Raw genomic sequence first — 12,013 nt, 5'->3', positions numbered from 1 at the left:
TACTGGCAGTCTATAATGTGGACTCTTGCCTGGTTATTATAATCGATTCTTTATATGTTCTTTGTACAAACAGTCATTAAGCTGCTTGAGCGACCCCAGTTCGATTCCAACTCACGCCCACCCCCGCTGACGATTATTTGAAACGGACCTGGCCCTCCCCTAGGTCCACTCAGCCTCAAAAGCGTAACTGCTGTCGTGTGTGAACATCGTCACTGGGGAGACAAAGGCGGCGGGGCATCGTGGATCCAAGTCCCGGGCGAAGCCGGGTCATGTGTATGTGTGTTTGTGTTTATGTGTATGTCTGTGTGTCTCTATGTATGTGTGTATGTATGTGTATGTAGGTGCTCGCTAACAGCACTTGCCCCTACAGTCTGTTAAGGCTATACGGGGGATCTTTGTCTTTGTATGTATGTGTTTGTGTGTATGTGTGTGTGTATGTATGTGGGTTTTTTTTATGTCTTTATGTGTATGTCTGCGTGTCTCTATGTATGTGTGTATGTACGTGTGTGCATGTGTTTGTGTGTATGTATGTGTGTGTCTATGTATGTATGTGTGTGTATGTGTTTCTGTGTATGTATGTGTGTGTATGTATGTGTGTTACGTGTCTGTCTGTGTGTCTGCATGTATGTGTGTGTGTATTGTGTATGTGTTTGTGTGCATGTATGTGTGTGTTTGTGTGTATGTGTATGTCTGTGTGTTTGTATGTGTGTGTATGTGTGTATGTGTTTGTGTGTATGTGTGTGTATGTATGTGTGTGTATGTGTTTGTATGTGTTTGTGTGTTTACGCTCGCATTACACAAATGTGTTGCTGGTCTAAGGCGTTCCTCGCACAGCATTGCCGCTTTATTATTTCAGTCGTTTACTGCCTTACGCACCCTGAAAGTCGTGTGTGTCTGCAGCAAGCGCGTGTATGTGTACCTATGGACGCGCGCGCGTGTGTTGTGTAGGGGGAACGGTAGTGTAGTGCTTAGCGTGCTGTCTGTGTCTGTGTGTGTGTCTGTGTGTGTGTCTGTGTGTGTGCGTGTGTGGTGTGTGGGGAGCGGTAGTGTAGTGCTTAGCGTGCTGTCTGTGTGTCTGTGTGTGTCTGTCTGTGTCTGTCTGTGTGTGTCTGTGTGTGTCTGCGTGTGTCTGTGTGTGTGTCTGTGCGTGTGTGGTGTGTGAGGAGCGGTGGGTGTAGTGCTTAACGCTACGCTGCGCTACCAACCCGGCGAACCGAGTTCGATTCCCGCTCACGGCCACCACCGGTGACGATTATTTGAACCTCCCCTAGGTCGACTCAGCCTCAAACGAGTAACTGGTGTGGCGTATTAACATCGGCACTTGGGAGACAAAGGCGGCCGGGCGTGGTGGATCCAAGTCCCGGGCGAAGCCGGGTAGTACAGCTAGTATATTATAAGATAATGTAACAATAAGGCCTCGCTGAGTCTCAAGACTCTTGTTTCATAGGTACCTGTTTAGCCACTGCCATTATGCAGTGTCTTTCATGTTACGGGAAAAACCCGCAAAACACACATTGAGCAAATAAAAAGTCCAAGGTCTCCACTGACGTGTTTACAACCCGTTTGCTGCTCTGCAATCTCCTGGCCTCACAAATCGATGAGATTCACCACCAATCCTTGCCTCCAAAGAGCTACTCCACAGAAGTTGCGTCCACTATATCATCTAATCTACTCACAAACCAGGCCTCTGCGATCAATGCAACCCAGCAGTGGCTTTTTTGTCTTAACAAAGCAAATATCTCACAAATCAGGTGGATCACATGCGGTGCATTGTCCACACCTGCGCAGAGCGGCATGCTTGAGTCACGCGGGGTGGCTGTCTTGCCCAGGGCCGGATTAAATTTGATGGGGGCAGTCAAAGAGTTTTGAGGGCTTGTGTTCGTGAATTCAATACGCTCCTCTTTAATGGTTTAACCTCCACCCATGCCCTATGCAAAACACACTGTTGTTATTTAGAAACTCAACGCATTCATCGATGACTGTGCCTTAAATGGAAAATACGGACGTAAATCGGTGACCCTTTGGCTAATGGCTCTCTTAAAAAGGAGCATTGTTAATTACTTATAGTTTCAGTTATAGTTTTTAAATGTGATATTCACTATAAAGCTCAGTGAAAATTAAAAGGAACATAACTGTCAATTTTAGCCCATAATCGGTCATACATATAGTGATGCTCCAGCTATAATTACGAAATAACTTATAGGGTGTATAGGAGTACTCGTCTGGAATTTCAGCCATTAGAAAGCTGTATATATAAGTAGAGACTCATCAAACTAAACTAAAATATTTCAGTTAGCAGGTAAAGTGCACTGAGCTATTAGCTGTTCTGCATAGGCGATCTGGCCACACGTGATAGCTAATTGATTAATAGGAGCAGCCAACTAATCTAAACGCACGATTCTAAACATGGAGGACAAACCACGAAAGGACCTGGAGATAAATCCACACAACCACCACGTGGAGAGAGACAACACGAAAACTCCAAAAATACACGCGTCAAGGTCGGGATCGAACCCACCGACCTTCTGCTAACTGGCCGAGGAAGATAACAACTGGTGCGACCCCGTGAACCCCGGTCGGACCGTCTGGCTGCGCTTTCTTGGGTAGGGCGGTGGGGGACGCTGCGGCCGTGGCGTTGACGCGGAAGCCCGCGGGCAGTGTCTCGGCCGAGCCGGGCACCATGACGCCCACGCCCGACGCCTCCTGCGGGTGGAAGCGCTTCCGCCAGGACGGGCCGCGCTGGAAATTCTTGTCTTCGTTTTGAAAGAGGGCGTCCTTTTGGGGAGAAGAGGACAAAAAAAAACACAAGGGGGAAACCGTCTTGAAGCTGCCGGACGTGCACACAGGAAGAGCTGTCATGTGAGCAAACAAAACTTTATAGTGTAGCTTTAAAGACCTCGCAATTGGGCATTTTTTTTCATCTCGAATGAACATTTTTGTATTGCTTTTTGTGTTTGGTTTGTTGTCCTTCCCCCCGCACCTCTAATTCGCACAGTTGGCTACGTACGGTGCGAAATAACTACATACATACGTACAGGACAGCACTGCTCGAGGACAACGAAACTTCTTTTTCTACCGTGCGACCGAGCCAGGGCCTTGCTAAGCCGGCGTGCGGCTTAGGAGGCACCGGGCACTTTTTCCACCGTAGAACCCGAGCCGTCCCACAAACGTCACACACACGGTCAACGCGTGCGTGACGTCAGCGTCACATGTTCAAGTGCAACTGACTGACGCAAAATACGACTAAAACGTTTAAACCGACGCCTCGCTCTGCTTGCCCCCAAGCCAGATGGCAGATGTGTTGTCAGGATAGAGTTTCATGGTTTGGTTTGGGCACGGCTCGGCAAATAGCCAATGGAAAAAATGTACCTGTCCTGTGAGGACTCTGAGCTGCCACGGCTGAGATGTGGTCGTGCAAAAGGGCCGTAAGATTAGTCATTGCTGCCAGTGCCAATACGTATTGACTGAATAAAGACAAATATACTGCCCATCGCATTGCGTCCTCTTCACATGTGCTGCGAAAAGTAATGAATGTAGGTTTTAGGTGCTTGTAAGGATTGTTATTTTCTAAAATGGAAATGGAGAGAGTTTTAAACAAAGTATCATCCTGCTTTTAAATGATAATAATAATACAACTTTATAATAATTTACAGCCCTTCATCAATCGACTACTGGATGCTGTGTTGGTGGTGGGAGTTATTTAACCATACTTGACCACACTGGTTAGTACGGGTTGGTAAGGGGTGGGCCTCAAACTGGTTCCGATACAACTTGCCACTGATGTTAGCCGTGGATCCAGACTTGAACTCGGATCACCAGGTTCACAACAACACTGTTTCCCACAAAGTTTGACATGTGACTTCCGATCGCGTTTAGCAGTTTCCCCACGTTTTATACGTCCGCTTTCCCAATTATGAACCGATTTCCCCATGCTTCCAACAAAAACATTCACGATAAAAAGGCGGCTATGTGATCACGCGATCTTAACCACTGAGTTTATTATTTATATCAAGACACGTTGGCGTGATTTTTAATGAAAAATAAGTTTTGAGATGTTCATGACCTTGTTTTTATTTTATTTTAAACAGTATCTGAGCACAGGCCCAAAGGCCCAAATTGTCACGTGGCCAGCAACAAACAGCACTTGCCAAGTTGTAAAAAAAAGTGAAGAGTGAACAAGGTTCTTTAATTGGGAAAGGTGATTATAAGAGCTTGGCAAAAAGAGACGGAGGAGGCAAAGCAGTCAGCGACTGGGTTCCAGAGTCCTCTCAACGTTTGGAGGAGTAAACCAGTGAAGTTCATGAGAACAGTGGCCATGGTAGTTGCGACGATACAAGAGTGACAAGTTCACATTTTCCATGAGTTCCAATTAGTCACTCGTGGGTGGCCGTTTGGTGGCACGTTGATGGCGGCTGGCCCAGCAGTGACGGAACCATCGAGACGGACATCGGCTGTGATCAGTGGCAGTCGCATTTCCCGGCGGAAGATACTAAAACACGATGTGGGTGGCCGTTTCATGGCACGTTGATAGCGGCTGGCCCAGCAGTGACGGAAACCATCGAGACAGACATCGGCTGTGATCAGTGGCAGTCGCATCTCTCGGCGGAAGAAACTAAAACACGATGAGCGATTTCCTCGAGATGCCTCCTCTTACCTCTTCCAGCCGACGCTCGGTGCCCAGTGCCAGGAGATTATTAAACTCCCTCTCCAGCACTTGCCGAGCCTGCAGCACAAACGGACGAGTGTCACCCGCGTATCCGACACAGCGTCCGTGCGCGCGTGCGCGCCGCGCACCGGCATCGATACCGCCGGCTATTCACCACTAAGTGGTGGTGATGTCACGCTGGTGCCTGTGTCTGGGGTGCACTTTGAGGGCACGCAGGGACAGCGGGCAGGCCACGTCGCAGGCGTCTGGTTGCGTTCAAAATGTTCCAGGGTTGGAAAACAGTGGTGCTGATGCTGGTATCGCTGAAAGGATTTGAGTGTGCATCAGAGTTGTGTTTGTTTTTCCGTGAAGGTAATAGAACCCTTATCTGAAACATGCTCATTCATCCACTGTGTGTGTGTTTATATATATATCTATGGCATATAATCACTAACCCCTTGCGATTGAATGAATTGTCACGGTTCAAGAAGACATTTTATATTTTCAGCATTGTGCTAAATGTTTCGCCATCTAGTGGCTACATGGGCTATGTGCACAAATTACATAAAGTTATATCCCTTCATCGACTGTTGCTCAATAAAGGCCTCATTATGACTTTGGATCATGGGGGCTGATTGACCATACTTCACCACGTGGCTTGTTGAAAAGGATGATCCCAAGACCAGATGAGACATGACTCAGCACTGGCACTAACCATTGGCTTACTCGTGGCTGGGAATGGAACTCAGGTCGCCAGCTTAATATGATGAGCATTCAATACATTTCAAAAGATGAATTGTTGTACCCTTACATGCCGAATATATATCACCAATTATTGTAACTCGGAGTGCAGACACACCAAGTGAAGAGACACTCGTTCTGTGAACTCCCTCCCGACTGCAGGGCATCGCAACAACAAAAAACTACATCCAGTGTCTCTTCAGGAGTGCTTTCTCACCACAGCTACAACATAAGCCATTTAATATCGTGTGGTCTATTGACAGTCATCGTCAAATATCTATCTGAAATAGGCTTGGCTGAATTCAACGAATTCAACATTTATACGATGCTTTTTAGAAGCAGCTGTTGGTAAATACAATATACCAAGGCCAGTAGTAACCTGTCTGCTTGAGACCCAGGTTTAATCTTAGGTGGGAATTAGGCATTCAAATGCAAAATCAATAAGTACATTGTTTTTATATATGTATATAAATATGGCGTTTTAATGTGTAAGGTCACAGAAGCAGCTACTCCAAAAACTACGACCCTGAGGAGTTAAAGATGCCCCCAGTAGTGAGTGGCAAAAGCTCGCGGTCACAACGCGCAGCCCAACCACTCCGGATCACTGCATTCCTCCTCGAGTCTCAACAAAGATTCCGAAATCTGAAAAACGAGCGGCACGTGAAGCCCTCCTGTGCCGAACCGATCCCGGGGCCGCGAGGCCGTGCCGCGCCTCCTGCACCTGCGTGTTCTGCGTGGGGATCTGCAGCGAGAGAGCCAGCGCGATGTGGTCGAAAGTGTCGTCCAGGGCGATGAGCGCCCCGTGCACGCCGCTCTCCACCAGGCTGTTGGCGTAGTCGCGCAGGCCGATCGACTGGATCCAGCGGATCACGCGCTCGTTGCTCCACACCATCACGTCTGAAACACACGTCACGAGCGCCACCCCCGCATCCACGTGACGCTGATGCCGCGCCGCCGCCGCTGTGACTTTTTCGTTCAGAGGCAACGACGTCCCCGTGCTCGAGCCAGTGCGTGGGCTGTTCTCGGTCAACCGAGCTTAAGTTGGTGTTGGATCATCCACATTACTATGTTCGGGGACGCGACTATCATTACGACAACCGCTGTTGATTTGTTGATTGTTGATGATTATATTCTTGGTTCTTTCGGTGAAGTCACGTAAATAAAAACAAAAAATCTGGAACAAAAGCGAAAAACCCACGACGTTTCGATCGCAACACAAGCAGTCTTCATCATCTCCGCCTGATGAAGACGCTCTCGTAGGGTCATTAGATATTCTTTCCCTCGGTCACTTCAGGGTGGATTCATTGACATGCTAATTTCTCTGCTCCAGCAGCTGCCCCAGCAGACCCACCTCTCTCTCTGCCTCCCCCTGTATTTAAGGCCTCGACACAGAGGCATTGGGTCTCTGTGTATCTATGTTGTGTGTCTCTGTCTTTGTGTGTCTGTGTTGTCTCTCTCTGCTTGTGTGTCTGTCTGTGTGTATGCCTGTGTGTCTCTGTGTGTCTATGTTGTGTGTCTCTCTCTGTGTGTCTATGTTGTGTCTCTCTCTCTGTGTCTGTGTTGTCTCTCTCTGCTTGTGTGTCTGTCTGTGTGTCTCCGTGTCTGTGTTTTGTCTCTCTCTCAAATTTAGTTCTACCTGATGACGGTTGCTTGTGTTGCAATCGAAACGTCGTCTTCTATTATTTAATTTATTTTCTTTCTACGTGACTTTACCTGAAAGAACCAGAGAGTAATTCCTGCAGTCGCGAAAGCTTCAAATCAAGTTAGAACGTGGCCAATTCGTCACTAGTACAGCACACCGGTGTGTTGGAGAGCCAAGCCACAACATTTAGAATCTGAGTTCGACGTTTCGCCAGTAATTACAACTAGCTTCATCGGCGACAGCCAGATTCGTGGAGAAGTCCACCTGTTTCGTTCCTTATATCGAGGCGTAGATGTGTTGACCTCCCTTCTGCGCTCTTGCACAATGTGGGAGGGGGATTACTGAGGCAACGTACATTATGCATGTGCATTATGCGAGCCCTTTGAACTTGTCCTTGCTGTCTATTTTGTTTATTAAAATAGCCCTACCAATAGTAATCCCTATTGAAGTACGCTGCCCTTTGTAGGCATGCATCTAAATAATGTATTGTTTGATGATCGCTTCCATGCAGCACTAAGACGGTAGCTATCCGAACGGTTACAGTTATTTAGATTTCTTTCAATTTCGAAAGATTCTCTTATTAGTCTTCAACATTATCAAAACTTCAACATTATCAAAATCAATTGAGTGTCCTTGTTGGCACGAGTGTTCTGCTACTGCTGACATTTGCATTTGGGAGCATTTAATATTTTTCTGAAGTTCTTTTAGTCTCGTGCTGACCAATCGTCCTGTTTGCCCAACATAACATTTACCACACGTGCAGCTAATCCTGTACACACCTTCTGTTGATAGCTTCGGTAATACATCTTTGTACCAGATATTAAATTATGTATTTTATGTACCGTGCCAAATCTGACTCGGATGTTTTGGTTTGACAAACATCTGGCTAGTTTATCAGTTACTCCCGCAATGTACGGTATTTTGATCGTTTTAATTACTTGGGCAGTTTCAATGCTCTTGTTATTTGAATTGGTTTTGGTATTAAATGCCCTGTTAATTTGTGCATCATTGTAACCAATCATTTGCAGCGCTTTACATTGTATTCTGTGTGCTAGACGTGTCAATTGCATTTAGAATTAAAATTCCAATGTTCAAATTACTGGCATATAGAAAACCATGGCATTCATGAATGTTTTTTGATCGGATTAAAACAAAAGAAAAAGGGCACGTGATGATTTGACACACGTCCACAACTAACAGGAGCAAGCCGCGTGACAACAATGAAACGCACGCACACACCGTGTCTCCAAACACAAACGGCTTGTGAACTTATTAGGGAGATCTCAATTAGCATTTGTTTTTCTCCATCTAAAGCTCGGGAGCCCTGTGTGCATGTGCTCGAGTGCAGCTTTTGCTGCTCTCTACACGAGGCCACTTGCTTTTGTGATCTTCAATGGCAATGTCCCCGGCTTTGGTAAGAAAAACAACGCAGCAGCAATAAACGTAGCCAACAACACGTCGCTTTCATCTCAACAGCATCCGCAGCCTCTGTGCCGGCGCATGCACAAATTTCGCTCCCGCACTTTAAAAAAAACAGTGCTCATTTCCTTTGATGACACACTCGGAAGCTTTGATGCTGGGCTTGGGTTAGGTGCAGTCGTACAGCTGCGGGCGTGAGTGGATAGGCGCTCGCTGGGTAAGGGGAAAGCAACACGGCCGTAAACTTTGACGTGTTTGCTGTCAGGACGATGTCACCTCTCTCCATCTCCGAAAAAAACTTTCATCACAGGCGATGGAAGGGTGGCACTTGTGTTCTCAGATGCGCACTGGATGCACCAGGACCCGGCCCGTGACCTGAATTTGGAAATTTACATCGCCCACGCAGTGAAAAGAATCTTCCATAGTTTTTTTCATCATCATCATAAAAAAAAACCTTCATCTTTTTCCCTTCCCCGTACACAACTTGCGAAAAATATACAAACTCTAAACCCAGTTGCTTGAACGCAAGGAACGACGAACTTAACGTTGAGGGAAGTGCAAATTAAAGGCCCAACCAGACTGAAAAATCTGTCGCAAGATCTCGGTAGCATATTTTTCAAACGTGACAAATGATGATGGTACGATGATGTTAATAAGTAATGCTACTGCTCATAACAGTGAAAAGATGAGTGCACGTAGTTCCACTGGGGAATAAAGTTTGTCGTGGTCTTGTGCACAGACTGGATGGCACCTGAATCTGTCTTTAAAAATCAGGTCAAGAGGTTTGAGCTGGCACACAAAACGAGCTGCATGAATCACTCCACAGAGCTGTTTGCTGCTTTAGATGTGAGTCGTTGGGTAAGTCTAAACATCCACACCGGCATAAGCTGAAGCCGGGGCATCAATCCATTCTACCATTCTTCACACCAAACTTAGCGAAACACTCGATTAATTGATTTTGGAGATTCTAGATTTGAAGCTTTCGTGACTGCAAGAATTCATACTCTTAGGTTTTTTTCCAGTAAAGTCACGTAGGTAAAAAATAAATCATAAAAAGAAATAAGAAAAAATAAAAGGAAAAATAATCTTTTTTAATTATTTTATTTCTACAATTTTATTATTCTTCTTGGAAAGAACCAAGAAGATGAATCCCTGCAGTCACGAAAGCTTTAAATCGGAATTTTATTATTATTTATGTTGATTTTTTTTTCCCCTACGTGACTTTACCGAAAAAAACCTAAGAGTATAGCTTGATTAATTGCCAGTCAATGCAGACCATTGCACACATGTTTAGGGTCCACTTGCGTGAGGCAAGCTAGCGTACCCTGGTGGCTTATCGTAGCATGGGGTAGTCGTGAACACTCAATATGCACTGCCGAGCATACCTGAAATTCTATCGCGACCATCGGTGGGGAGACGTGAATGTGATTATTGTCACGTAGATAAAAGGGAAATGTACACGGCTCATTAACCCGTGAAAAATTACGTGCATCTCGTTACTTAAAAATGTCTGCAAAAAAAATAGAGAGAATCAGGAAAATTGCTTTGGACAAACGACGCGTGATGAGCAAGGAAGGCTCACCTTTCATCTCGTGTTGACTCTCTTCCCGTTTCCTTTCCAGATCTTTCCGGTCGTAATTTAATCTCTTGAGGCACATGATGCCATACTGCAGACTTGTCCTGTATGGGGAGTGTGCGTGTGTGTGGTGTGCGTGTGCGCATACACACACATGTGAGCATATGTACACAAAGTTTATGAAATCCAGTTTCGTTATGTCTTTTTTGTTTGTTTTTTTGGTGAAGTTTAAGACGTCAGACATGCTTATATGGGCACTGGGTGGTCAGTGGTCATCTACACTTGCCAGCCCTGAGCCAAAGTGAACATTCCCCAATACTACAGCAAGGACCAAACTTGTTATACGATGCCCATAATACATTACGGAGTGATACATTTAGTTTCAACCGTCAATATAAATCCATTAATTAATTAGTTGAATATACTATGAAATATTTAGCTTTTAAGACACGTGCGTTTCATTTAGGGCATGACACGATCGTGGTAAAATAGGTCACATTTAACAGAATATTACATGTTATTTTTACGTATTAATCCAAGGGCAAGTCTAAAGCCAGCCCAATGCATGGGGATAAAAACACTGCCTGGATCACAGCTTAACCAATGCACCGTCTCATCTTTGTCCTTGTGTAATGACAGTAGAGTCAACCTACGGTATGAGTGGACTAGTGGCCACAGGAGGTAATGACAGGGGAGTCGGCCTGCAGTACGAATGGACTAGTGGCCACGGGAGGTAATGGCAGGGGAGTCGGCCTGCAGTACGAATGGACTGGTGGCCACAGGAGGTAATGGCAGGGGAGTCGGCCTGCAGTATGAATGGACTAGTGGCCACAGGAGGTAATGACAGGGGAGTCAGCCTGCAGTACGAATGGACTGGTGGCCACGGGAATGATCGAGAATAGGAGTGTGGCCAGGTGACGGAAGAGGAAGGTGGAGTCTGCTGGTAGAGCGAGCGGTCTAGAACCAGCGAGAAGGTACGGGAATGGGGGCTTGGCCTCGGACCGTATATAAGGGAGATGTGCGGGAGACTCGGGGCTGGAGCAGTAGAGTCTCCGCCTGTTCGAGTGCGAGCACGTGGCTCCTTAAATAGAGAAACCATCTCAAGACAAGTGCGTCGAAGTCGTCATGACACTTGCACTACTGCCGTTATATTGCTCTTTGTTCTTCAGCAATCCTGCCTAGAATAAAATAAATAAGCAGACAAAACGCCTCCTCCCAAATCTGTCCCTCCAAATACATAAAAATAAGTATTTTTACACAACCCATAGCCCCCATGACCTTCTGGGAGTTATATGTTTTAAATAGCATTGCTATGCTTAAACCAACTCTGGTGAACTGTTTGATGTTTATTGGCAAGGATCCTATCTATTAAATACAATTAATTATATCCTCTGTCTTGTGCTTTTTAAAAATATGAATACACTAATAAATATTAAATGTTTAAATATGAATATACTTTTAATAGAATTACATTGTACTATAGCCTGAACATATGTATATAATCATTATAAAGTGATTCACTCAAGGCGGAGGAAAATCTGAATTGCCCTATGCACATGAATATTGCACATGCCTAGAAGCTGTCGTTTGGTAAATTATTAATTTCCCCAGCATAAACTGCATTCAAATGTGCATTTAAAATCAAGGCCATATGCACCCACACACAGTAACACACGCAAATAAAATTAATATATATTTTTAAATCACACCCGACAGTGATGTACAGTGTGCTGAAATAATTTAAAAACATTTCCGCCAAAAAAATGTGCAAGTCGGATATATTCTTCCTGAGATGTGCACATTAAGAAAGAATAGCGGCAGTTGAAAAACAGTCCTATTATTAGTATTTGATTAAAAACACACAGGCCCTATTGCTTTGGTCTGAATGTAACCACTTTTTATTAAGGCAAAAAAGTAAAATTTATTGAAAATCAACAACAATCGCCTGGCAGCTCCTCGGAATGTAAGAGCGAGATAATTTTTTTCGTGT

The 12,013-nt window shown here is 45.3% G+C and overlaps 1 protein-coding gene across 13 annotated transcripts in view; it reads right to left on the bottom strand.

The window, feature by feature from the left end:
• Window positions 1-12,013, bottom strand: part of LOC133350332 (liprin-alpha-1-like) — a 351,308-nt gene that overhangs the window by 16,392 nt on the left and 322,903 nt on the right. For 11 of the 13 annotated variants that reach the window (XM_061564572.1, XM_061564571.1, XM_061564577.1 and 8 more), the window contains 4 exons: window positions 10,030-10,127; window positions 6,108-6,283; window positions 4,655-4,723; window positions 2,523-2,775 (listed from right to left, as the gene is read on the bottom strand). In XM_061564572.1, the coding sequence (XP_061420556.1) occupies window positions 2,523-2,775; window positions 4,655-4,723; window positions 6,108-6,283; window positions 10,030-10,127 (596 nt within the window). The remainder of the gene's footprint in view (window positions 1-2,522; window positions 2,776-4,654; window positions 4,724-6,107; window positions 6,284-10,029; window positions 10,128-12,013) is intronic. The other 2 variants (XM_061564574.1, XM_061564580.1) reach the window with 1 other exon arrangement.

The sequence above is a fragment of the Lethenteron reissneri genome, chromosome 33, assembly GCF_015708825.2.
Source record: "Lethenteron reissneri isolate LAM-NWPU_2019-01 chromosome 33, ASM1570882v1, whole genome shotgun sequence".
Classification (NCBI taxonomy): domain Eukaryota; kingdom Metazoa; phylum Chordata; class Hyperoartia; order Petromyzontiformes; family Petromyzontidae; genus Lethenteron; species Lethenteron reissneri.
This window is presented reverse-complemented; position numbering and strand designations above follow the sequence as displayed.